Source organism: Dicentrarchus labrax, unplaced genomic scaffold (assembly GCF_905237075.1).
Source record: "Dicentrarchus labrax unplaced genomic scaffold, dlabrax2021, whole genome shotgun sequence".
Classification (NCBI taxonomy): Eukaryota; Metazoa; Chordata; class Actinopteri; family Moronidae; genus Dicentrarchus; species Dicentrarchus labrax.
In genome coordinates this window covers 17,906,241-17,932,393 of record NW_026136711.1, presented here as the reverse complement: position 1 = coordinate 17,932,393, position 26,153 = coordinate 17,906,241, and the positions used below count along the sequence as shown (strand labels likewise).

General features: G+C 38.5%; 2 protein-coding genes across 4 annotated transcripts in view; one reads left to right on the top strand and one right to left on the bottom strand.

Moving 5' to 3' along the window:
• Positions 1–15,087, top strand: part of LOC127371440 (RNA-binding motif, single-stranded-interacting protein 2) — a 29,710-nt gene extending 14,623 nt beyond the window's left edge. For both annotated transcript variants that reach the window (XM_051414247.1, XM_051414246.1), the window contains exons 3-14: positions 1,660–1,718; positions 2,370–2,461; positions 6,127–6,284; positions 6,407–6,486; positions 6,615–6,724; positions 6,932–6,975; positions 7,184–7,277; positions 7,535–7,585; positions 7,842–7,952; positions 8,113–8,190; positions 9,901–9,988; positions 10,669–15,087. In XM_051414247.1, the coding sequence (XP_051270207.1) occupies positions 1,660–1,718; positions 2,370–2,461; positions 6,127–6,284; positions 6,407–6,486; positions 6,615–6,724; positions 6,932–6,975; positions 7,184–7,277; positions 7,535–7,585; positions 7,842–7,952; positions 8,113–8,190; positions 9,901–9,981 (958 nt within the window). In that variant the 3' untranslated portion in view covers positions 9,982–9,988; positions 10,669–15,087. The remainder of the gene's footprint in view (positions 1–1,659; positions 1,719–2,369; positions 2,462–6,126; positions 6,285–6,406; positions 6,487–6,614; positions 6,725–6,931; positions 6,976–7,183; positions 7,278–7,534; positions 7,586–7,841; positions 7,953–8,112; positions 8,191–9,900; positions 9,989–10,668) is intronic.
• Positions 15,088–15,798: 711 nt separating this feature from the next.
• faim2b (Fas apoptotic inhibitory molecule 2b) lies at positions 15,799–19,765 on the bottom strand. 2 transcript variants are annotated; one of them, XM_051414249.1, is made up of 12 exons: positions 19,462–19,765; positions 18,746–18,791; positions 18,435–18,502; positions 18,280–18,344; positions 18,120–18,173; positions 17,970–18,020; positions 17,814–17,853; positions 17,673–17,710; positions 17,497–17,584; positions 17,290–17,385; positions 17,004–17,057; positions 15,799–16,902 (listed from the first exon to the last, which is right to left on the bottom strand). In XM_051414249.1, the coding sequence occupies exons 1-12, from the start codon at positions 19,474–19,476 to the stop codon at positions 16,753–16,755; spliced, it is 765 nt and encodes a 254-aa protein (XP_051270209.1). In that variant the 5' UTR covers positions 19,477–19,765; the 3' UTR covers positions 15,799–16,752. The 2 variants fall into 2 exon arrangements, with proteins under 2 accessions (XP_051270209.1, XP_051270208.1); XM_051414248.1 differs by having other exon boundaries at positions 18,746–18,794; positions 19,462–19,763.
• Positions 19,766–26,153: the final 6,388 nt, after the last annotated feature.

Sequence of the window (26,153 nt, the reverse complement as noted above, 5' to 3'; positions counted from 1 at the left end):
CATGTATAATGTAAAATGAGTTGAACTGTGAGTTTATGAGGTAATAATATTAATGCACTCTGAAGGTAGCGGAAGTTGGGACCTAAAGCTTCTTCACATGTAAATCTGCTAGGGATGGAAATTGATAAGATTTTATTGATGTCTGTGCTGTTATCGATGCTTATTGGTCCAATCCTTTATCGATTCCCTTATCGATTCCTGATCAGTTTTCTGTGTGGAAAAAAGTAGGGCTACACAGGTTTTCAGTATCAACGCAACTGTTTTATTATCTCTGCATCTGAACACAGTGTAAAAAGTACACTTGTAGTTGTTTGAGTTTCTTTGTGAAATTAAAGCACGCTTTGAACTGTTTCTTCCTCTCAGCCATGGCTCCTTGTTCATCATCATTTGACATCATTGACATCATTGTCAGAAAAAAACATGCTGGCATTGATAAGAGGAAGTGATAAAGTTGTAGGAGTATGATTTGGATGCATTCGACAATTTGGAAGCAGTTTTCAACTGGACCCAGTTCTGGATTCCCATCCCAAAAATCTTGTTTGCTTGCTACTTGCTACTGTTTTTGTTTAATATAAAGAAGGATGACCTGAATTTGGATGTACATTTTAAAAACATGGCGGCAATGAGAGAAAAAATACTTTTAGACTCTGGTGGCAGTCGTGACCCAGGTCTCTACTGTGACCGGCTAGTCAGATCTGAGTCATCTGGGCAAATGTCCACTGAAACGAGGTTGGAGTGTAGGACCCAGCGGCGTGCTGCGATGTGAGGGTGGAAAAATAGAAAGAGGGAGAGGGACCTGGTGGGAAGGAAGGCGAACCAGAGGGGTGAAGCATCAGGTTACAGTGTACATTCCGCCCAGACGCCATGTCGCCCAAACAGAGGAACACCAGCCTCCCTCACTGGCTAAATTCACCAGACAAGGGCAGGTCTATTATACTGTAGTGCTGATGCTCCGTCTTATAACACTGCATTCCATTAGTCTTCACATCTTTTACACATTTTTACTGATTTTAAGGAGATTTTCATACCATTAAAGCTTTATGAAACTGTACCAATGCATTAATTGATTCTCTTCTTTTACTGATTGGCCTTTGTCATTTTTTTTCTGGTGACAATGACTGGACTGAAATAACAGGTTGGGACACTAGCTAGTGTTTCATACACCCTATGTCTTCTTTTGTGTGAAGTGAAGTAGACCAGGCATACAGTAAGATCCCTGAAAGTCAATATTTCTATTTGCAATTCAGACATTGCTGCTGACAACACTTTAAAGCTTTATTTGAACTAAAAATATCCGTTAGCAGAGCTGTATTTAGGAGAGAGGTGTGTGTTTGTCTGTGTGTATGGTAAAGACAGGCCTGGAACAAACTGTTTTTGGCCCTGGGGTGCTGTCTCCTGTCTGTTGAAAACAACGCCAGGGAACAGAGTTACTGTAACAGCAGACAAAGACAGAAGGGCGGAGGCAGACAAAGTTTTCTGTGGCACTTGATTGACACAATTGATTGTGTGTGAGTACGTGTTCATGTTTACACCTGCAGCCTGAGGAAGTATGACATCAGAATTGGTATGCAAATGTTAGGAGCAGATTCCTCTTGTTGCCCCACAGTCACCTCATCTGTCACTGATCCTGTTTTTTTGAATTCTTTTCTGTCCCCAAAGGTATGGCAAGATTGTGTCTACCAAGGCCATCTTGGATAAAACCACCAACAAATGTAAAGGTGAGCTGTGTTGTTTTAACTCATATCTTTAAATAGTGCACAATTATTCCACTGGTTTTGGCTGTTTGGTTATTAAAAGAGTATTTCAGCATTTTGAGAAATACACTATTTTGCTTTCTTTTTGAGTTAGATAAGAAGATGTTTGTCAGTCTCATGTCTTTCTGCTATATTCAAAGCTACAGCCAAGAGACTGTTAGCTTAGCTTAGCCTAAGTACTGGAAACAGGTGCACAACCGCTAGGCTAGCTCTGTCAAAACGTCCAAAATTCACCTACCAGCACCTCTTAAGCTCATAAATTAACATGTAATATCTGGTATCTGTACAAACATTTTTGGACTAGCTATTTCCCCTTGCTTCCCATCTTTATGCTAAGCTAAGCTAACCATTACCTGGCTTTAGCATCATGTTTAACAGACAGATATTCAATTCAATTCAATTCAATTCAATTCAATTTTATTTGTATAGCGCCAATTCGTAACAGAAGTTATCTCAGGACACTTTTCGAATAGAGCAGGTCTAGACCGAACTCTTTATGACATTATTTATGTGGAGTGGTATCAATCTTCTTATCTAACATCCTACAAGAAAGCACATAACTTCAAAACTAAATAATGTCACAGCAATTTTAATACATATTTGTCTATTTTACAGGGTATGGATTTGTGGACTTTGACAGTCCAGCAGCAGCACAGAAAGCTGTTACAGCCCTGAAGTCCAGTGGGGTCCAGGCTCAGATGGCCAAAGTAAGAAATTATCCAACTCTTGATCAGCAACCAACCCCTCCTATACCCCCAAATTCACCAATCACCCATTAGGTTTAACTCGTCAAGTTCACCTTATGATCCAGTCTTGTATGGCCTCTCTCTAAAATATATTGATCCCCAAAGAGCCAACGGTTAAACTTTGACCACCAAGTGTCATAGTCCCTTTATCCAGTAGCACGCACTCACCATCTCTATCATATAAAACGTTATCTGCAGTGGCCTGATTGGCACCAAGTGTCTTGTTGGCAAGGGTTCAAGATAAACTCTGGTTTATAGGAAGGTGTGTACTTCATTATACCTGCCAATAATGGACAGCTGTACGAGGCATACATTTCACAAGCAAAATTGCTTTATTAATCCTTTGCTGCCTTCCCTTTCATCCTCATTTTTGCTTCTCTTTCTTCATCGCCCTCCTCATCACCTACTCTCTTCTTTTCCCTCACGCCCTCGTCTCTGTGCTTGTGTATGTTGCTAACCTGCTCCTGTTGTAGCACTTGTTCGGGGCTCTTTGTCCAAGTGTCTGCAGTCAAAGCAACTCTTGTCGGCCCATTAAGCTGATCCCTCTGGCTCTCAGGCTCCCCATTGAGGGAACCCAGGGGAGGGTGCCACTACACCCACTGTCAATGGGACAGGCACAATGGGCTGGCATTGTCCATCGTCTGGGCCCAGGCCTGGGGCTGACACCAGTACTTAATACACTCTACCCCAGTGTCCCTGCCCCCTCCCCCTTTGCCTGCACCCAAACACCCACTGCAATGTAACACCAGGGTCTCCCTCAACCCAGCTCTGGAAAACTGTAACAGATCCACACTGCCAGCTGACCTGAACCAGTCCGGTGCAACTAAACCCATGGTCTAACTTCACTGAACCTCGTCTGTAAGAGTGCCACACAACCCCATGTATCTCAATACCCGACAAGTGCAACTGGACACCAAGACTAGACTCATCCAGACAACATGTGCTCAGTCGGAGGTGTTGATAACCACTATTAAAACCTAAATATACACAGCTGCTCCAGAGTCACTGGGTTACCTCAGGCGAGGAAAAACAGGCATTAGTCAAAAATCTGTTTAATATCAAACTCTCAAGTGCTGTTTCATCTGTTTGCACGTTCACCATGGCTGCTGCAGAGTGTTGTTCACAAACAGAATGAGCCACACCTTGAACTAACTGTCCTCAAGAGCATACTCAGTCCCTGAACGGGCCACCCCAACCCCGAGGCTGTGGGCCCAGAGGAGCTGCATGCGTAGGGACCATGACAGAGTTAAAAATAGACCTCTTCTTACTTCCAGCACCTCCCTGTTCAAACTCAGACGTCAGCTTACACGCGCAGCTCAATACACAAGCAGCCACACCTCACACACCTCAACAGACATGGCTCACCTAGGACCTGGCGCAAAAAGTACTGTGACGCCTCAGCAAATCCCATTCACATGTGCCTGGGCCGCGTCCAACAGCATTTTCATATCTACAACAGAGTAAATATTTGTTTGAATATGAAATGGGATATAGTGTGTGCAAGCGAGAGGTAAAGGGTAAATAAATGATTAAAATAGGCATTTTGTTTTTTTTGTTCCTTTGTCATTGAGCCTTGAACTCCATTAGTCTCGTCTGCAGCGTGCCACTGGGTTACATAATGGTCGTATCACTGCACCCAGTATGACGACAATCAAGGAAAATAGGTTACCTCTTTGTACTTCTAGTACCTTCAGAGGCTACTCGTATAGGCAGTAAATCTTCATTTAAGATAGCGTTTGACACACTCATGAGTACAATAAATACCCTCAACCTTTATTGTCAACTCACTGTGTCCTCATCCAATTTGGCTGGACTCCTCTGCCAACTTGTAGTAGCATCTGGATCCTGGTTGTTCTCTCCTGTTTGATGGTTTGACTATCCCTTGAATTGCTTGACTTACACCTGACTTGAAAAACTTTATTATTTGTCGCACAGCTATCTGATAGTGGTAAGTGTTTGTAAGAGGGGATAAAATGGAAAATCATGAAGCAGGGCTCCAGAGTGCGACCAAAATTTTTAAGAGTGCGACTAATAATTTGCGTGTACTGTCAGCAGTGCGGTCAGAATATGGCCACAAATAGTGCATTCTTGAGCGGGTCAACAACGTTTCATATCGAAACTTTTAAAAAACATAAGATGTCTAAAAATACACGATATGCCGTGACAAGTGTGTGTAGAGAAAGTGGCCCCTCTCCCAGCTGCATTTCAGCGGCAGGTAGTTGTAATCCTTATTATTATCATTAATAATTATTTTACTTGAAATGTTTGAGTTTGAAATGTTCAATTTCAGTTCAGTGAAGCAATTTAAGCACAAGCACTTTTATTTGGAAATGTTTTATTTTGCTTAGTGTTTTAGTTTGAAATGTTTAATTTCAGCTCAGTGAAGCACTTTAAACACTTTATTTTTCTTTTTATATATAATTGTGCTTCAAATAAAGGCAAGCATTTCTCTACACCTTATTCTTGTTTAAAAATCATTCACATTATATGAAAGTTATGGAGAGCGATAAAAAGGTGACCTTAAGGCGTTAAAGGTGACTGAATGGAAATTTTGGGTGCACCTACATTTTGTGCTGGTGCACCTAAAAAAAAAAGTTAGGCGCACCAGTGCAACCAATGCAAAAAGTTAGTCTGGAGCTCTGTGAAGGCAAAAGAGGAAAGATGAAAGACAAGAGCCTGTTAATCAGCAGGCACTCATTCGCCCTCTTTTTCTACTTTGCTCTTTTCTCTCATCCTCCTCTTTCATTACCCAAATTACTCGAGACTCCCACTACTTCCTATCTTGTCAGTTCCCTCCTTGTGTACAAATATCTGCTTTTTAAGCTACTCATTTCTCCCACCCTCCCTCTACTTTATCCTCTTCCTTCACTCTCTGTTTTTCCCTTCCCCTCTTTTTAGCCCAGCCTCTTTCCTCCTGGTTGCCAGGCTCCTGTTGCTCTCTGTACTCTTTAACTTCATGCCTGGCTTCCTGTCTGCTTCTGCACAGTCACGCAAGGTTTCACTTTCAAGCTAGTGACACGGTCCTCTTTAATTGACTTGCAGCTATCAAGGTCTATTAATTTGACAACATAATCCCAAAATATGTGACTTTATCTTTGCAGACAAATTCATATTTGCATGTGTCAGTATATTTATGTGTACATGTGGATTTTTAAAACCCAGACAGCCTCAGCTGAGGCAATGACGCATTCAAACACATGGGTGACAGATTATTCAGGGTTTCAGTTTATTGGTCAGGCACTAATTGCTTAAAAATGTTTTATTCGTATCTGGTCCTACTGCAAAATGATACTTGACATTGTGCTTAAATATGATGAAGTATTAATGTGCCAAGAGTGATGGCAGGTGTTGATGGAAAGACAGGTCACACTACTGCCTACACAGGAATTTCTGTTGTGTGAAAAAGATTTTGAAGGTGCAAATGCATTAGCAAAGATATTTGAAAGTTCTTTTTTTTAAGTTGAAGTAATTTAGGCTAATTTCTTCCAGTGAGACACCTGGAAGAAGCGAATTAATAAACGAGAATAGGTACGAATAAAGCAGTGGTTTCAGATGTCTGCAACTTCTGAAGCAACACACATTGGTATTGCAATGGAAACTGATTTTCATATCCACTTACTGTACAGCAACAAGAGCAGGACCCCACCAACCTCTACATCTCCAACCTGCCAGTATCTATGGATGAGCAAGAGCTAGAGAGCATGCTCAAGTCCTTTGGCCAGGTCATTTCCACGCGCATCCTCCGAGACGCGAACGGGACCAGCCGTGGTGTGGGATTTGCCAGGTCAGACTGATGTAACACACTAATCCTTGATGGTGTATGGTGAATATTGAGAGTACAGTTTGTGCCAGAAATAAAAAAAAGTAGCCTGTATGCAATTAAATATGGCTTTGACTGTATTTCAGAATGGAGTCCACAGAGAAGTGCGAGGCCATAATTCAGCATTTCAATGGCAAATTCATCAAGACTCCACCGGGAGTGCCTGGTGTGTGGAATGTTTGTTTTATATTATAGGAACCTGATATTGTTGTTGTTAGTGCCAGAGCTCCAGTGTTTTTCTTCCCCGCTGTGATAATTGAATTCACTCTCTTGTTTGATGTGTTGCTTTCACAGTGCCCACAGAGCCCTTATTATGTAAGTTTGCAGACGGAGGTCAGAAGAAGAGGCAGAACCAGGGGAAGTACCTCCAGAATGGAAGGCCCTGGGCTAGAGACGGAGATGCGGTGAGATTGCAGCTTTTAACTTGTGATCGTTACAGTGAACTTCCTGTGTTCATATGTCACATTTCTAGTTGGAAAAGAAAGCAAGAACATGTTTGAAAGTTTTGAATTTGATTATTCTCACCGTGTGCTAGCTGACTGTTTTAGCACACACTACCCCGGTGTGTGCATGACCTCACTGGTTTTGAATTCTGTGTATTGTTTTCCCAGGGAGGAATGACGCTTGCGTATGACCCCACAGCCTTACAAAATGGGTGAGTGGTATGCATGAACTGACTGAAAACAGTCCCAGCCCTCCAGGAAAGTAAGCAAAATACTCAAACTCTGTTAAAGTGCTGCCCTCTGCTGGGCATTGCAGGAACTCAGAAATGTTGTTAATGTAATTGGAGACATACTGCAGATTGTTGACATGGTGTGGCTGTCTTCATGGTTTCTCCCCACTTTGCTCTGTCTGTTCGCCAGCTTTTACTCCGCACCCTACAGTCTGGCTCCAAACCGAATGATCACCCAGACTTCCCTCTCACCCTACATGCATTCTCCTGTCTCATCCTACCAGGTAGGATATTTTATTGTGTTTATAATTCACATTCATTTGTTTTAAAGTGTGTTGTTTTTCTGTGCCAAACCCCTCATTATGTCCACATTATGTAAGTTAACTGAGCCTCAGGGAGGACCTCAGCCCACAGTACTGATCATATTTCTTCAGGTCTCATGACCTTTCTCAGAAATCTTACATGAGTGCTCTGAAGGGACTGTGAAAGCAGCAGATTAACAGTACAAATGAGTTTCTATGATGTGTTTCCTGACCTATAGGTACACAGCCCGTCCTGGATGCACCATCAGTCATACCTCATGCAGCCAGCTGTGAGTATCCCTCCTTCACCACCTTCTCTTCTTCTCACATGATACCCCATTTATATTTGACCACTTTATGTGCCTTGGGTGGATCGGATACATATCTGATAGCAAAAAGCTAAATGTAAACGCAATCAAGAAGCATTTGGATGTGATTTGAGATGCATTGACGCATAACTTAACCGCAGTTCTCGACATATTTGTCTCTGTTTGAAATTAGAGACTCTGGAATTTATGGTTTGTGTGTGTCTGTATACTTTCACAGGGTACAGTTCTTACCCCAACAATGGATCACGCCATGTCCATCCAGCCCACATCCATGATGGGACCTCTCGCCCAGCAGCTAAGCCACCTGTCCCTAGGCAGCACGGGCACAGTCAGTACCAATCTCACCCACACACACACACACACACATGATGTCACAGAAATTATATATAGTTAACAGCCACAGCTAACTGTCCTGAAATTCACAAGGACAATTATTTATGTCAAAATACAACACACAATTTGTGTTTTCCTCTCTGCCTTCCCTACAGTATATTCCGGCCAACACAACTATGCAGGGGACCTACATCCCCCAGTACACCCCAGTGCCTCCCTCCAGTGTCCCAGAGGTATGTAGCTAGCCTCAACCTCAGCTGCTTACATTTTATATTTCCATGAAGTGGATGACTAAGAATTCTCATAGGGACATATTTACAAAAACAAAGAGTTGCTGCTTTATCTTGTTGCTGTCTTATTTGTACATGTTTTAAGGAGTGGCAGAGTTAAGGCACAAAAGTAGGCTAGCTGATTATCAAACTGCCAGCTGACTGATTTACTGAACTGGACAGTGTTCATGTGCCCCGAAGGTGTGTGTGGTATTATATGACAGGTAGGAGCTGGCGTGATTATTTCTGCAGTGTTCTATAAATACAAAAAATAATATTGCATCAGAGATTTTGTGTTTTTCAGATACCTCAAAGTGAGGTGCTGAAACAACAGTATTGATTCATGTGCTATTTTGGAAAGATGAAACACAAAGACAGGACCAGCAGGAGTCATGCCGTTCCTAGTTTACAGAAACTTGATAGGACAGAGGGATTTTAAAAAAGATGTATTTTCTTTTGTTGTTGTCAAGTTGGTGACCTGGACCCACCGTGAACATCATAATTATCACTTTCTAACATTTTCTGAGTTTCAATGCATCCTACATCATTAAAATTCTTTAAAACTTTCTCAGGTTATGAGCTGCTTTACTGTAAAAGTGCAGTTAATACATCTTTCAATTTAATGTTCGATATCTGCGGCAAGCAGACGAGAGCTGAGCTTTTGAAGATAATAACATGTTATTAAAAAAAATAATTAAGTCCTGATAAAGTAATGAGGCAGAGTGGGCCTACATTATGAGTCTAGTTTTTATTTATTTTGCTTATTTCTTCACTGTAATAGAAGGCATGCTGTACATCTAAGAAACCACTAAAATAATGCTATTTTAAACAATTAATTTTGTATCATAGATAGTTTTTCACTCCAAACATATTTCCATTGCACTTTAGCACTTGCTGATATGCTGAACTAAACTGTTTAAATAATGCCTTTCTGTCTTCCTCACTTTCTCCTTGAATCATTCATAATAACTGTTTATTACTTAATGAATCTATTAAATTATATTATATTTTTCCTAATCTTCTTGTGAAATAGCACAGTGTGCTGCCCAAACCGTATGAGTATATTGGCTCCTCCATTATTCAACTAGAGAAGCCTTTGCCACTCATGAATGAGAATTAGAATAATTTTATGGAGGCTTTTGGCGCAGTCTCTGCAGTGTGTGTGCTCCAGTGCTGTAGCAGATCCTGGCTGAGTGCTCTGCAGGAGGGTGTCTGAGCCTGCAGGGAGCCTTGAGTCATTTGTTGGAAGGTGGAGCTCAGTGATAGTGGTGGGAACCTGCAGGAGGAGCAAGACAGTGAATGAGAAAAAAAGGGCAGGTTTATGAATGGGAAGAGGCACATAAGTAAACCAGGAACTCAGGATGTTACTCTGTGCATGAGGGATAGTAGGTAGGAGAGGAGAGGGTGGAGTAGACCCAAAATTTACTTTAAGCCACCTCTTATATTATAGCACAAGGTAAATGTTAAGCGTGCCTCTTATCAAATACATCCTCCTTATTTGGTTCATCCACTCAAAAGCAGATAATGTCTTTATTCTAATGGAGAGGGCAGTGGGAAAATACAGGCTGTCTTCTTCTTTGTGTCTTAAATGAAATCTGTTTAATTGACACATATTGTCATTAATCACCAAGTACAGTATTCTCTGAATAATCTGTAATACTTTTTTTTTTTTAGGAGAACGGCGGTCAACAGCAACAGGTTGCCATGGAGACTCCTGCAGAACACACAAACTACTCGTACCAACACACCAAGTGAAACTAAGGTAAGCCGGTGAGAATTTCTCTGCTCAGTCCTGCAAATGACACAAATGTAGGCTGATGTGAAAAAACATGATCAGCAGGACTGACGTGAAAAAGGATAAAAAAGTTAGACATTTTTCACTCAACAAATCCGAACACATGTTGGTCTGATTGCAATTGAAGGTAAAACAGTTGGAAACCCGAAGGGATGATACCTCCTGTGGCTGACTGGACAGGGGTTCCAGTATTATTCAACTATTCTATTAACGTTACATTCCTATGTTATAGCCTACAAATCACTTTCAATCAAAAAGATTTAAACTAAAATTAGTTTAAACAGTTGAATTTTATATCATCATGTTGAGACCTGTATATGCCTGATAGCACATAAAGGGAATACTGTAAGTGTTAAAGGAGTAGTTTGACATTTAGTTTGCCAAGAGGCTGCAATGACTCCCTGAGGTCTTGTTGTCACTGAGGTTGCCAGGCAACCAGTAGAGACTAGCAGAGCCAAAGAAAATGTCTTTATACTTATTTATTCTTCCTGGATTAACCGAAGGAGATAAAGATTGTTAATCGGTGAAATGTAGAGGTGCTGGTAGGCAGATTTAGTTGTATCTTTGTACGAAGCCAGGCAAACTATTTCCCCGTTTCCAGTCTTTGTGCTAAGCTAAGCTACGGTGTGTTTGTGTGTGTCTTCCAGCTCCCAGCAGGGTGGAGCCGGGGGCACAAGATGAATCCAACCTAACAGGATTCAGCTGGAAGAGAACTGTGCTCCATACCATCACCAAGCAACCGGACTTGAACATGGATAACAAAAGGAACGTGTGTGTGTGTTTATGTGTGTTTGTGTGTGTGTGTGTGTGTGCGTGTGTGTGTGTGTGTGTGTGTGTGTGTGTGTGGTGTGTGTATGTGTGTGTTTGTGTGTGTGTGCGTATGTCTGTTTTTTTGTTGTTTTTTTGTTGTTTTTTTAAGAAAAAGGACAACTCTCACATCATTGGACTTTCCTGCTCACATCCTCAAGAGTTGATCAACCAAAGGTGGGAATCTTCTTCACAGAAGCTTTGATCTATTTTGATAACTGAAATAAAGGAACATAACAAGAAGTTTAAAAAAAAAAAATAAGAAAAAAATTTAAGAGAGGAGGAAAAGACACAGAGCATTATTTTTGTGCACGTAATATAACAAATTCTTATTTTTAAAAAAAGCATTCTGGACGTTTCAGGGTGATTCAAGGAAGAGTTGAAACACAATGTGTCTTTTATTTTTTGTAAAATATGCAAACTTTTATTTTTATTTCCTGATGTCTGTTGTTTGACATTCTATTTGCAGCAGCAGGGGCAACAATTTGTACAGATTTAAACACTTACAAACACTTTTGCTGGTCTGATGTGTTGAGGGAGGCAAACCGTTTAAAGCTACTTCTTCCTGTAACTGCTGCAGAGATTTCTATTCACGCACAGAAGATAATAACATTGTTTATAGTTTAGTCAAATTCTTTTTTTTTTCTACTTTAAACCATTATTCCATAAGTGAACAAAAGACAATCAGTTATTTCTATTTATATTTGAATTATAGTTCTATTTTTTAGAGTTTTTAGCTCATTGAAACATACATTTACAGAAAAGAAGTTATTTAATACTGTAGTCTATAAAGACAATGATGAACTTTACCCGACACGTTAATGATGAGCTCTAATATTTGGCTCATGCAAATTCTTCATGAGTAGTTTTGATCGTTGGATGGTTGGACTTTCATTTCTGTTCAGTCCTGTATGCACCATCATCAAATGACACCTGTTCATACTAAACGTCCTGTGTTGTTATACTGTAACTCCATGTTACATCCGTGTCCATGAGAAGTGGTTTTAAGCGGTTTTGTTGTGGCGAACCTTCAGGTATCATTTAATTCATCCTCTCTAGAAAGGATGAAGCAGACGTGCTTTAGATCTTAAGCAGTAAGATTACTGAAAGATTATGTGTACAAAGAACAATGCAGTTACTAAATTAAGATATAGTTTAGCAAAGCAATGAGGGAAATCAAATAGGAGACTAACACGATCCCTGAGAATAATTTGTTTGACAGGAAAGGGAACTGTAAGTCTTTTTTTCAATGCTGCTGTTGTCACCTGAGTTTGATTCTGTCAGTGATTTTTAGTTTGTAGAAAGTTAAATGTTTTCTGTTTTGTTTTTTTTCCTTTTGTCTGTCACTTGAAACCATTGAGCTAATTTGCCTTATTTTTGATGAATTTATCTTTGAAGTAGATTTGATTTTAGCTGTAGAGTTTAGCTTTTTATAGAGAGTAGATGTTAGTTTTGTTTCTCTGCGTAGGGATTGATGCTGTTTATCTTGTGCACATCAAGTTTTCTCTTGTTTCGTTTTCACACAAACCTCCGTTCCAAACCTTGTGTCTTCTGTCCTAACGTTGGGCCTGTTTGTAGAAAAAAAAAAAAAGACTTTCAGAGCGGAGAGCTGAACCAAACAATCACTTTATTTAGTGCTGATCCAAAAGATTCATATTGATGCTGCATCAGAGTTGCGGCTCAAAGAGGCTTCATATGTGCAAGCCCCGGGTATGTTTCAGTCTTTCGGCCAGCACATGGAGTGGAGCTCATGTCACCACGTATAGTACATCCAAAATATGTTGAACTTTAATTTATACAGACATCAAAAACTGTAGATATGTAGATAATAGAAATCATGGTTTTACAAGGACTGCTCACTAGACCATGGAAGTGCCATTAAAGACGATTCTTACAGCCTTTAGTGAGACAGCAAGTCTGAATGAATTTGTGAGTGATCCAAAATTCTGCAAAAACTATTTTTAGCTAAGCCTTAATGTTTTTTTTCTCTGGATGAACTGCCTGATCTCTCATAGGATTGACATTAACACTTGGTTCACACTGCCAACCTGAGCAGCGTGTGACGGCTGCGTCTGGCACGTGTGCGGTGTTTACACCGACAGAGTGTCAGCTTCGTGTCTGCTGCTGAGCTGCTGCTGCCAGCCCTATCTTTCTATACTGAGTTTGCCTTTGATAAATACCATACAATAAAAGCTTAAAAGTTAACATGTGAATGGATTCTGTCCACAGAAACACCAGGGGGCTTTTAATCTGAAACAGATACAGGAGTTTAAAAAATACATTCAAATTTCATTCCATGTCTGTGACATATTCTACACATATAGACATTAAAACTGTAGTGAAAGGTGTATATGCTGCTGGTATACTGTCGATATGTCTATGAACACTGTTTATTTTTGCTGGGAACTGTTCGCCGCCAGCAGTGTGACTGCTCTAATCTGTTAACAGGGCGCCGACATAACAGTTTCACCACACACACACACTCTGCTCAGGTCGACAGTGTGAACAAGCCGTAATTTGTATATAATACAGAAAAATGGCACCAGGCTTGTTTCAATGCCATTGATTGAGTCGTCATGTCAGTCTAGTTAGCTGTAGGCTTTCTGAGGAGCTTTCCTTCCTGCTTCTCAACCATTGTTGTTTGAATCCAGTGGAAAAACGCAGCTTGATAACGTCTTTCTCGAGGCTCGCAGTTTGATGATTCTTCTTTTGTTGTGTGTTTCTGTTGTTCATTTCCGCAACCAAAGATGTTGTAGCCACCCATCTTTTAGCTCTCTGTCACAGATAAACTGCTCTCATCTGCAGACGATCATCTGCTGTGTGCAGCTGGATAAAATAGATAGACGCAGAAAGAGAAAGATCGCAATAAAGGGTGGTAACATGCACACAATATTCCACATTATGACTTATGGTTTTGTGGGAACTTCTTGGCACTACTGTATCCATCATATAGTAAAGTACACATATCAAAACATTTGGGCTGATTTTTAAAATTAACAACTCAATAAATCTGGTTTTGATTACATGTGTAAACTCTTCAGTGCATGTAAACAGAGTCATTATGAACTTCATTGGCCTCTGCAGACACCCAGGATGAATACAGAGCTTTTACGATGGTGAGAGTTTTCAGACACGAGAGCTAATTTTGTAAATAGTCTTTTTTTTCCTTCCACTTTCTCTTTACACAATTTTGTTTGTTTCCTCTTGTGTGTTTTTTTTTAATGATTTATAACCTGGTCAGATAACACAGTGACTAGCAAGTTTTAAGATTCAGTGCACCATGAAGGAAAATGTCATGGATATTGTTTATATGTTCAAAGAAATGATATTCCATGTATTAGCCATCACTTTTAATACAAAAACAGGATTTTGGAACTATGAAATGACCACTTGTTACAATGCAGTGTTTATTTATTTTGTTTTATTTTTACAAACTTGTCAGCAGAGATAATATTACAGGAAATTACAAGCCTCCAAAATTAATTAGCATCATGAAAATTATAGAACTTTAAGTTACATTTAAATTATAGGAATACAAAGATCAATTGTGTGCTCTGAAGACAATACAAATATTTGAAAGAAAGAAAAATCTCCTTGCACTTATTATTTCTAGTCAACACCAATTTGAAATGCTCGTTTTGTCCATCCTTAATGTAGATTTGATGGCTTATTTCATAGCTTCAAAATGTTTTGCTGCTAAAACAGGATTTCCAAACAGGTGGTTAGATGTTGCCCAGTCTGGATTTTTAAAATGTGCCTTTTTATTTTAATTTGGTTAATACAGAGTAACCTTCTTCATGATACTAAAATAAAGAAATTAGTTTGCTATTATTTTTCTTATGGGCAGTTTAAATAGTTGTATTTTACATTAATAAAGAAATTACAATGTTGTCTTAAGGTGACTTTTTTGAACATGAAATAATAAAAACATGCCCTGTTGCACACTGTATGAACCAAGTTTGTGTGAATCCCACTTTTTGAAAATCTGACGGGCTCATCTCACTTTCTGCTTGTGAACAGTTTTCTTATTTATACAAGAACTCATTTTGTACAGTTTTGTTAGAGGAAAGAGGTTTTGATATTTGGTTATTTTGCAAAGCCACTTGGCTACTTTTGTCTTCCTGTGCCAGAGTTGCTAAATTGTCTGTAACTTGTGTTTTTTTTATTGATTGAAATAAGATTTCCCTTCTTTCTTGGTTTTCTCTTTGAATTTGAATATGTCAATTTTTCTTTTTTTAATAAAAGCCTTGTTTCAATGATTGGGTGAACTGTGTTATTGAACTATTATAGTTCATTACTGATGCTAACCCAGATGGGTCATTACATACTGCTGTTGTTGCTTCAGCTGACTTATCGCCTTGTCTGACTCCAATTTATAAATCCACTTGTTCTGTTTAGGGCTGTGGGAAACTCAAGTGGGAGCTTGTAGCTTCCTGATTAAAAATCCTGAAAAAATCCTCGATTGCCTCTCCAGGTTTCATAGGTAAAACAAATCTAAATTTTTTTATTTATAGTCAATATTCTCCTAAAAAGATGCTCAAGGTGCACGGTGGCGCACACCCCATATAGGCTGAGTCGTCATCTATCTTCACCTGTCCTATCAAATAAAGGCATGAAAGCCCCAAAAATATCTTATATGAGCACTCGTATGAATATGAGTGCTCAAACTGAATGTCAGTCAAAGATAAGGCAGTAAAGGAGTGTGTCTTATCAATATTTATCTGTGATGAAGTATGAGGTCCATATCAACAAAAAGTGAACGTTAAGTGACATTATTTTGCTAATAAATATATATATATTAGCTCATGTAATATGGGAGGAAAACACGGGGGAAATAAACTCCACAGAGATTCAGGACATGTAAGGTGACAGTGTTAACTGAGTTTCTGCCTTCTTATCTTAACATAAAGTTCAAATGTCTTAATAATTCTAATAATAAGCATTTACCATTTTTCACATGCCAGTCACAGTACTTTTCATGTGTCCGTTTTATTTGAAATATGTCACAATCAAATGGATACCGCTCATTGTCTTTAGAAAAAATATATAGCAACATGTCACATGTTTTACTCACGATACAGTTGAACGTTTCAGATAATAACAATTTTCTATCACATCCCAAAGGCCACATTAAAGTTACAATACAAATTGCAACTGATCTCTAATAACTAAAGTATGTTGTTAAAGTACCTATCTTTTCCCTTTATGGTTGGTGTTGTGTCTCAGTTTCAAAAGTATTAGTTGAAATCCCATTATTCAGGTTTTGTTCAGACCCTTATCTATGCTCAAATTGAGCCTTTAGTATGGAAATATGTTACACACATACAGTAAAACATTAAACTTGTCGTCTATGATAATGTGCATAAAAAACAAGTATAAACCAACTGTATCTACTGAACATAGCTTGTGAAACAGTTAGTTATTAAAGTAAACTCTTGCAGATTTCCTGAATCATCCCTTTTTGGCTCATTGATGGATACGATGAACACATTAATGCAGGATACTGATCATACTCTACCTTTCTGCTGTGTTATCCACTTACAAGCCTAATGACTGTTTTAACACATACTGTAGGATGGTGGGGTCACAGCAGGCCCCAAGTACAATATGAAAACAGACTGACAGGAATGGCCAGAGTACAGTGAACAACTACAGTAACACAGTACAGCATCAGGCAGGCATAGTGACAAAACCAGCGGCAGGATTGTAAGATTACATAACCAAAAGCATAGAACAGATTGCTCTCACTTACACTGATGCATGTACCAACAAAATGGAAAACAAAACTAGTGATTCATCAAAAACCGTATAGCCCTGATGTCATCTTGTTCATGAGGGTAATAAACCCAAGTTGGTTGTTGGGTTTGTTGAGAGTTCAAATAGTGCAGAGACCGATGTACTGTATGTTTGGGAAAAGTGGAGCTTTACTCGCGGCCTCCTCCCAGGATCTGGAGCAGGAAGCTGAACAGGTAGATAATGTCCAGGTAGAGGCTGAGGGTGGCAAAAACATATTCCTCTGGACTTATACTGTAGCGCTTGTTCCCTAACAGCAACTGAGTGTCAAATGCCAGGAACTGTGTCAGAAAGAGAAGAGGGAGAAAACAAAACCAGTAAATGAGTAAGAAAACCTTCAACTGGACAATATTGAGGTTTTAAAGAATGATCTGATTCTCACCAGAGTAAAGAGGATGGCTCCTGCCACAGCATAAAGGGCATGTAACCAGGGAACCTGTAATACAAAGGCATTACAAAACACTGCTTAGGATAGCAGGATGTTAACTGAAGAAAGACAGCAGAGAGCTTTGCTAGATTATCTGTGAGGCTAATCCCTTCTCACACATCCAAATTCAGCCGGCAGCACTTGAGGCATTAACCTGTAGCTGTGGTTTGACTCATCGACTATATTAGACTTCTTCTAGAAAGGTGTGTGCACGCTGAACGTATGGAAGAGGTGAACTTACATATCCGAAAGGGACGGCAATGGACATGGTGATGGCACAGAGGAGCATGACCATGCACAAAGAAAACAAGACACCTTGATAGGATGTGACGTCAATCTGCAACAACAACAAAACAAAAAAAAATGAATGATGGATTTATTTCATGTGAACAAAATCTGTCTTCTTGGTTGTTTGAAAGCAGTTTGATGTTGAATTAGTTCTTCTCACCTTGCTCTGGAAGCTGAAGATGGTGACAGAGAGACACACCAGAGCTGTGATTCCCAGACACAGGACAACTGATTTGGTGTTATAAAAGCTGGAGGAAAGAGAAGGCAGTCATTAAAGAAGCTTTTACTTAAAGGTTTGGATGAGTTTAAAATCAGTGTGTCACAATATGTATTTACCTTGCCACAAATCCCATCATGAAGGCCATGCTCAAGGTCTGAGGAGAACAGTAAAGAAATATTACCCCGGTTATGCTTTATGTGTGAAGAGCATATTGTATTCAGTGATAATGTCCTGTTTTTATGGTGAGAAATACTCACAAAGAGAACTAACAAAATGATATTCCAAGGAAACTGCCTCCTGTTTAGGTAAAAGAGAAAAAAATCCACTTTATCAACAAATGTATATCTACACAGCATTATGTATGAGCTTGAATGGATATTTGTGTTGTTATTTATGTGGTAAAGAAACATTACCTCAGGTCTCCACAGCAGGACAAAGCAATGTAGGTGACAAAGAACATGAGACTGTCAAAAAAAAAGGGAAAATTTTGATTAAAAACTACAATTAAAGTTACAGAAAAAACACTATGATGTAATGTGATATGATGACGTGTTTCCACTTACTAAGATGCCATGTACAAGCCAGGATGAGTCTGAATATAAAACCTCACAGGCGCACTGTAGAGACAAAAATTAAATGGATTTATTCTCTGTTTTAATCACAGTGGTAAGAACAAAAACATTATGTGTAAATAATAATATAGATGACCACAAGAGTAGTTACCAAAATGAGAAGAGACCAACAATGGCCACTGTCACAAGCAGCTGAACCATGAGAATGGCATAGACCTGCAGGAAGACATACACTGTGTCAGGGCAATGGTTTCACAGTGTTTTTGTTATGGATGTGGTGACTTTTCTCCTGTGACTCATTCATACCTTCCTGATGAAGGTCCGCCTGATGGTCTTGTCGTCCCAGGAAAACTGGGCCTCCATCTCCTCAAAGCCTAAAAAGAAAGAGGAGACACGAGGATTCAACTTAGTAGAAAGAATCATTCAGACAAATGAAGTCTTCATGCAGGAGGCAGGTTTGACTGGTACTAATATGATTTATAATAATTACTTTTCAACATTTATGTGCCTTCAAGTCATAACTTTTAAACCTGAACGAAGTGCAACATCATTACAATTAATAATTAAGATTACAGATTGCAATAAAACAGAAAGAAAACAAAGAGATTCCTTTTTACCTGCAGTCGCCTCCTGATAAGTGGGGGGCTCATTGTCATCATTCACCTGCTGGGATTGAATTATGGGTCAGCAATAATAATAATAACATAAAATGAAAAACTGTCTTTATATTCCCCATGCGTTTTATTGTGTTTACTCTCAAACACATGAACCAGTACAGCAATAATTTTCCTTTCACCTATTGTTCAGCTGTGCATTGCGTACGGCACATTATATTTTACTGCTGACAATTGTCTGTCACAGATTTGTCCTACAAAACAGCCTCCATGTTTGATCAGTTCAAAGGATTAGGATGGATGTGATGGGCCTCAATCTTTTTGTAACCAGCATAAAAAACAAGTATAGAGAAACCAGCGTTCATGAAATCAGCTCTTGACACACACACATAAAAAAAAGAAATCATAAATCTTTTTAATCATATGTCATTATTTGGTTGATTATTTTTTAATCCTGGCTGTGATGTTGCAATTAAAAGAGATCAGACACAGAAGCTCCATATCTCTACAATCCTACCTCAAAGCCATGACTTTATCATTTGTGCCGCTCTATCTCATTTTAGGTCCTTTGTTGGGGATTATAAGTATCTATTACATTAAACAAACACACTCAAGAAATTACACTGAAATGTCATAGATCTAAATTATATAAATCTGTCACTACACATTGTATTACAAAGCTGTAGCTCCACTATAAGGTAGGAAACTTAAAAACATACCTTTCCCTTTTTCATGATGTTTCCCTCTATGCACCTTTGTGTTGCTGATGATGAGGAAGACTATTCTGACTTCACAAGTAAAATACTTTGCTTGTAGGTTGTCTTTTCAACTCAAAATACGAAATATCTCAGTTTCCTTCTCTTTTAATTAGGTCTGTGCGGTCCAAAACAAAGTGAGTTGCGAGCAAAAATGTTGCTTGTAGAATAGTTGTTGCTCTGAATTTGTCTCCAGTATGCGGATTACACTGAAGCTTTATAGGCCTCCATGTGGTTAATCTCTCTCTAACCCTGATCCCACGCCACCCCTGTCCTAGGCCTAGTGATGTCGTTCCAGCACAGTCCAGGTATTGCCAAAGCACTGAGATGAAGCCAGAATGTACCACTGTTGTTGCTTAACAGGGGTGTCGTTTATGTCTCTCTGCTGGCACAAACCGTCTCAACTGTGTTCCAGGACAGTTAATCATCCTACTGCTCACCAGAAAGACTCAAAGGACTTATATATCTGAATTTCATACATTACATAACTACTTTGCTCCACTTTAGAGGACAGACACAGAGGATATTTGATCATCAGCATGCATATTCATATTACTTATAAGTACATGTAATAAATCACAACCAACAATTACTGCACATGTGAACATACACAACAGTCATATATTATTATTATTATTATTATTATTATTAAGAGAGCTTAAGATGTATGATTATCAAACTTTTAGCTTTTCTTAATGCAGACTTTGTCATCAAATATTTGTATGTGATTAAATGGAACAATTAAAGGAAGCTACAGGAGACAGTGTATTTGTATTTGTACTATTTATTTGTGCCATACAATTTAATTATTGTCTTCTTTTTTTAGCAACACAACAGTAGACTTTTCTAGTGAACTATGACATCATGTTTTTGTGTAAGAGACTGGTTTAGTAACCGGCACACCAGACTAATGAGATTGAAGTTAAGTACATTATTAAGCACACACATACATTTAAAAACAGTAATAATGAGATTTCCCAGCAACCACCCACCTTTGACATACTAAGACAATTACAAACATGCCAACATGATACAGGCTCTAAAAATAGCTAATTCTGTCTCTATATTAATTGATTGATATTTATATTAATTATAAAATAAGGATAAGGAAAACTACTTATCACATTTAATGGATCATTCTTTTCATTAGCAACTGATGAAAATGAATGTGAAAAGTCTATATGGTGATAAAGTGCTGCTACATAGGCTGTTACATCCATGATGACATAATGCCACTATATTTACCAGGATATATATAAATAAATAAATATATATCTTTATTGTAGCAATAAAATTTTTTTAACCAAGGCAGTGTTTCCATTTACTCATTCATTCATTCAGTAAAGTTCTGAAGAACTAAACAAAGACTATTCCTATCTGTATGCCAGCTCCTCATCTACACTGGGTCTCTGGTTAGAGAGATGGACACAGAAGCAAAGGTCTGGTTCCACTCAAACTTTACTGATGCTCAATATTAGACACAGTGAAACATGTCTGAAACTACAATGATAGACAATAGTGAGTCAATATATATTTTTTTTTTTTTGCGAGACGCTCAAGAGAGGAGTGTATGTAGGTTGACATCAACTGAGTTACTTAAATTATTAAAAATAATAATAATTCCTTGTCATAATATTTATAATAATCATAATGTTATATACAGGCAACAGCGCCTAACTATTATCATGTTTTGCTGTAATTTAGTCATAATCTCTTGTATATATGTCTATGGTCAAACTGGTACTAATGTCCACAGAACCCCTAAAGAACAACCTCAAAACCTAAAAGTATTCATTCAGATATGTACATTATTTAACATTGTTCATTTAAGCAGTATTATTACTGTTGTTGATCATTTAATATTCATTTTAAATAGGCCTTTTCTAATATACAGATCAGTGTTATTTGTCATGATTACTTTGGTTATTTAGCCTATACTTTACAGAATCATTATCCGTAGTGTAAAATTACGGTGGCCGACAAGGGCAAACGCGCCGCAAACGGCAAAACGCTTCAAACACAGGAATGATGCAAATCCAAAAACACACAAACACATAAAAACAAATGCAACAGAAAAATGCTGCGATCACAGAAACGAAACAGACGCAAAAATTCACAAAGCCACAAAACAAATGCCAAAGAGAAATGCTGCAAATATAAAAAACACACAAAACAACAAAACAACAAAACAACAAGATAGAAACGCTGCAAATTCCCTCCACAAAACGGAAGTGCGCCAGGCCACTAGGGGGACCCGACCAGAGGGATGGACCAGTCCTGTGGGACCAGAGCAAAAAGACATGAAGAAGAAGAAGAAGAAGAAGAAGAAGAAGATAATATTATAATTATATTATTTAATATTATAGAAGAATATTATAATAATTATAATATTATAATATAATATTATATTTTTATAATAATATAATATTATAAAAGATTAAGGCCAAGTGTTTAAAAAAGACATAAAGGAAAACGTACCTTTTTACTGTCCTCTCCAAAACTTAGCCAACTTTCTTCTTCTTCTTCTTCTTCATGTCTTTTGGCTCTGGTCCCACAGGATTGGTCCATCCCTCAGGTCGGGTCCCCCTAGTGGCCTGGCGCACTTCCGTTTTGTCGAGTGAATTTGTAGCGTTTCTAACTGGTATTTGTTTTGTTGTTTTGTGTGTTTTTGCTTCTGCTTCGTTTCTGTGATCGCAGCATTTTTCTGTTGCTGCGTTTTTATGTATTTGTGTGTTTTTGGATTTGCATCATTCCCGTGTTTGAAGCGTTTTGCCGTTTGCCCTTGTTGGCCACCGTATAAAATAAATAAAAGTGCTTCATAGTGTGATGCCAAAACACTTATTAAATGATGCAGTCAACTGTGATTTATCACACACAATGTGACAGCGCATTATATCTCACCATGTAACTGCACTCTGTTATATTATGTGTAGATCTCCATACAGACAAAGCTGTGAGAATAAACTGTGTATTAAGAATGATTGAATTTAGTTTTTAATAATATTAATTATGGTTTCAATTATGCCAAACATACAAATAGCATTCATGTTCAACATGTGGAGGTGCAGTATTTTTATATTTTTATATATATAGATGATGGCGGAGAACGAATCCAGGTCACAGGAGCAGAGAGGACGCGAGGAAGCTCTCAAAAAGGACCCCAGTCCTCACCGAGTCATCTTGTCTAAGTCAGCTAACATTAACTGCACGAGCTAATTAGCTAACGGCAGCTAACGTTACTGCTGGTGACAGTTAGCTGCTGAGCCCCGTTCAGTTGCACCAGAGCCGTCTACGGAGAGCCTGGCCACTCTCTATTGAGTCCCATTGTACTGAATTTTGGTTGCAGTTCCAGCAGAGTTCCACTGGGGGCGATCGCCCATGAGTGCAGAATGAATGAGAGTCTATTGAGCTAGACGGCTAAATTTGTCTCTTTCACCTGATTGTTGTTGAGAAATCTCAGATTTGATTGTAGTTTTTGCAAGTTCAACATGGGTTATAGGTGGAAAGTTGAATGAACGAGTATTTATGTCCTTTCGATTTCTTACAGGTTGAGTTGTTGTTGCCCATAACACACTAGCATTCTACTAATGAACGCTTATTGGTCAGTGAAGGACTGATTACAACCAGAGATCCCGCTTGATGGCATCGTGGCATCCGAAGCGGGAATATGAATATTTCGGCGTGGTGTTTAAAATAGCAAAACAAAAACTCTTTCTAGCACGTGTATTGACAGGGAGAGCCTAACCTGTGTCAGCTGTGTTGTCGATGCCTCGAGAGAAGAATAAGTGCAGAGCGCGGAAGCACAAAGTGACTATCTCTGGCCGTACGATGTGTATGACGTCATTGACATTTAAAAAGACTTTTTAAAGCAAAAAAAAAATCTAACACCCAGCAATGTGTAATTTCTTTGCATCCCCTTTCAAATGCAACATTGAAATTACTAGACAAAAAATTATATCCTGAGAAAAGTGGATTTTGAGGGTATAGCTCCATAGAGCTCCATTCATTCTGCACTCATCCTGTGAGCGCCCTCATATGGAACCAGAGTGGAACTGCAACAGCTCAGAAGCCGGAAGTTTAAGAGAGTGGAACTTCTCTCCTTATTAGACATTCTCTGGGTTGCACGCTAACAGGCTTTTAGGCAGCGCAGCCGGAGGACGTCAGAGGAAAACTACCTTTAGATATTTCAACTCAATGCTGTATAATGTGCCACAATAATGTATGGGCTATTCCAAGCAAATATATATGTTTGCAATAAAAATCAACATAGGCAGTATTTCTGCCACCCCTGAAAGTCTCCATGCCACCCTATAAGTATTTCTCTAGATCTGACCCTGCACCCTTCCTGTCCAGTGAAAACCATGTATCTCCAGATTAAGTGATTTTAAAACTGAGGGAGAAAATTCTTCTACTTTATCAATAAACGATTTAAAAAACCTTGGGTTAACTGAATTGTAAAGCTGCAAACAGGGCTGTTTGTCAGAGCTCATGAAAACTTCATCTCACTAACATCGTTCTCACTACAGACATATGATGACCTAGCAGAAAGCGATGCATTGCTGTAGATTAAACTACCCAACACTATATATTGTAGTTAACATTTTCCCATCCTTAAAGCAACATTATGTAATAGCTTCACTATCATGTTGGTGCTATATTAAGTTGTAATAGGGTGAATGATGCCTCTATCCTGTTGACACTATGTAAATTTTGGCTCCAGGTCGGGACCATTGACAGTATACAGTTAGTGTAACTAACTAAGTGTGTAACTTTACCGCAGTAGTCACACACCACCACTATATCACAGATGTTGGTGAAATTGGATAATATTTCGTGCAGTTTTCTGGTTTTCCCTCTGATGTCCTTCGGCTGCCCCGTATAAAAATTTTACCTAGTTTTCTTCTGGACAGTGAAGTAACACGAAATGTAGCTGCTTGTAGCTATAGTTAATTAGCCGTACTTCCCGGGAGGCGATGAGACTTTTAAAGACAACGGAGAGAAAAGCTGAAGGAGAAAAGTGAACATGTCACTGGCTTTTAGTAGTCGTTGGGCTGGTAAGTAATGTTAGCTAGCGTCTGCTGTTTCTTCTGTTGTTGCTCTCTTGATGTTTTGCTGCTTTAGAAAAGTTTTCAACTAGGTAGTTTTTTTGAATCATAAGTAATATAATAATAACAAATGCACATGTACAGCTGTCTGTAAGTGGAGGCGCCCAAAACACACAAATACCAAATCTTACACAATGTTGCTTTAAACATACAGCTGTAATATGCAACACATCAATGCAACAGTAATATTAATCAATATATATTAATATATAAGAGTAAAACACTCAGATGGGCCACTACTACAGAATGAGTACTTTTACTAGTATTAATGGGTTTTTATTTAACACAACAACAAAAAGGGATAACAGCACACAATGACAGTGCTAACATGACATTAAAGTTGGTTTACAGCAAATTAAAAAATCTAAAACTAAAAGAGGGAAAGAAAAACACAAATGAATAGAGGTAGTTATAAAATAACTGCATATAACCTAAATTGGTACAAAGAACTGGTGGTTAGAATTATAGGCAGTGTAGACTAAAAATAAGGAGGGCTCATGTCTGGCTGGTTACACCCCCCAGTATGTAAAGGGCTATAAAGGACAGTTTATACTGTTAGTAGTAGGCAGCTGGATTTTCTCTCTAATGTGGTCTAATAAGGTTTCCAGAGTACTTTTACTCCTGATACTTTAAGTAAATGTTGCTGATATTGCAGGATTTTCATATTGTTACAATGTGCTATGTATTAACCCTATTTTCATAACTACTTTTACCTAAATAATGCGTCTGAATACCTCTTACACTACTGCTTCAGGCCACACAAAATAATGAGGAAGACAAGAATAAACACATTCTGACACTAAATGGTATAAAGATGTGAATAAAATATAACTTTTATTCCACTGTAAAAGCGTGTGCAGATACAGTCAATTTTCTCCAATCACCGGTCCATAACACGTTAAAGTACTTGTACTTCTTTGTTGTAGCCACTAGATGGCGTCAGCAGACAAGTATATTTTAGTGTATGCTTCAAGAAGGAACCTGTGCTAGGCACACAGTAGGTGGTAATATTGTCACTCAAATAACCAGGGAAGTAACAGGACCTTTGGACCAGACAGATAAGACCGACAAAATGCATCACGTCTCTTTTACGTTTGATAGTGACGACACATAATCCACACTCACTTCTTAGTCTCAACCTGACCTTCAGACTAAACAAAAATAAAGGATAAGTGGACATGTTTTGTTATTATTCAACTCAGTCAGTACATATTTAGTCATTCATTAGCATTTTATTAACTGAACATTAAATACAATTTTGACACATTTGTTTATAGTTGTTTGTAGCTGGCATTAGCAAGTTATACTGAAAAGACTTCATAGATTTTGGTGATTAATGAAAAGTAGTTTTTTGTGTTATGTTACAATGAGTAAGAGTATAAAATATCATACAGGGGAGGATAGCATGTTAGAAATTGATCAAATAACCTACCATAAGGTTCCTTTAAAAAAGAAACATTTTAATATCTACAATCTGCTGGTGAAGATCATGTGATGTAATCAAAAGCAGATCAGCTATTAAACCAACCTCATGATATTTGTCTTCTAAAC

Excerpts from the sequence above, each read along its gene's own strand:
- faim2b (XM_051414248.1), bottom strand. Across the intron at positions 18,503-18,745 it reads TTATCAGGAGGCGACTGCAG|GCTTTGAGGAGATGGAGGCC; the intron begins GTAAAAAGGAAT and ends CTTTCTTTTTAG. Across the intron at positions 17,058-17,289 it reads TTGCCGTCCCTTTCGGATAT|GTTCCCTGGTTACATGCCCT; the intron begins GTAAGTTCACCT and ends TTTGTATTACAG.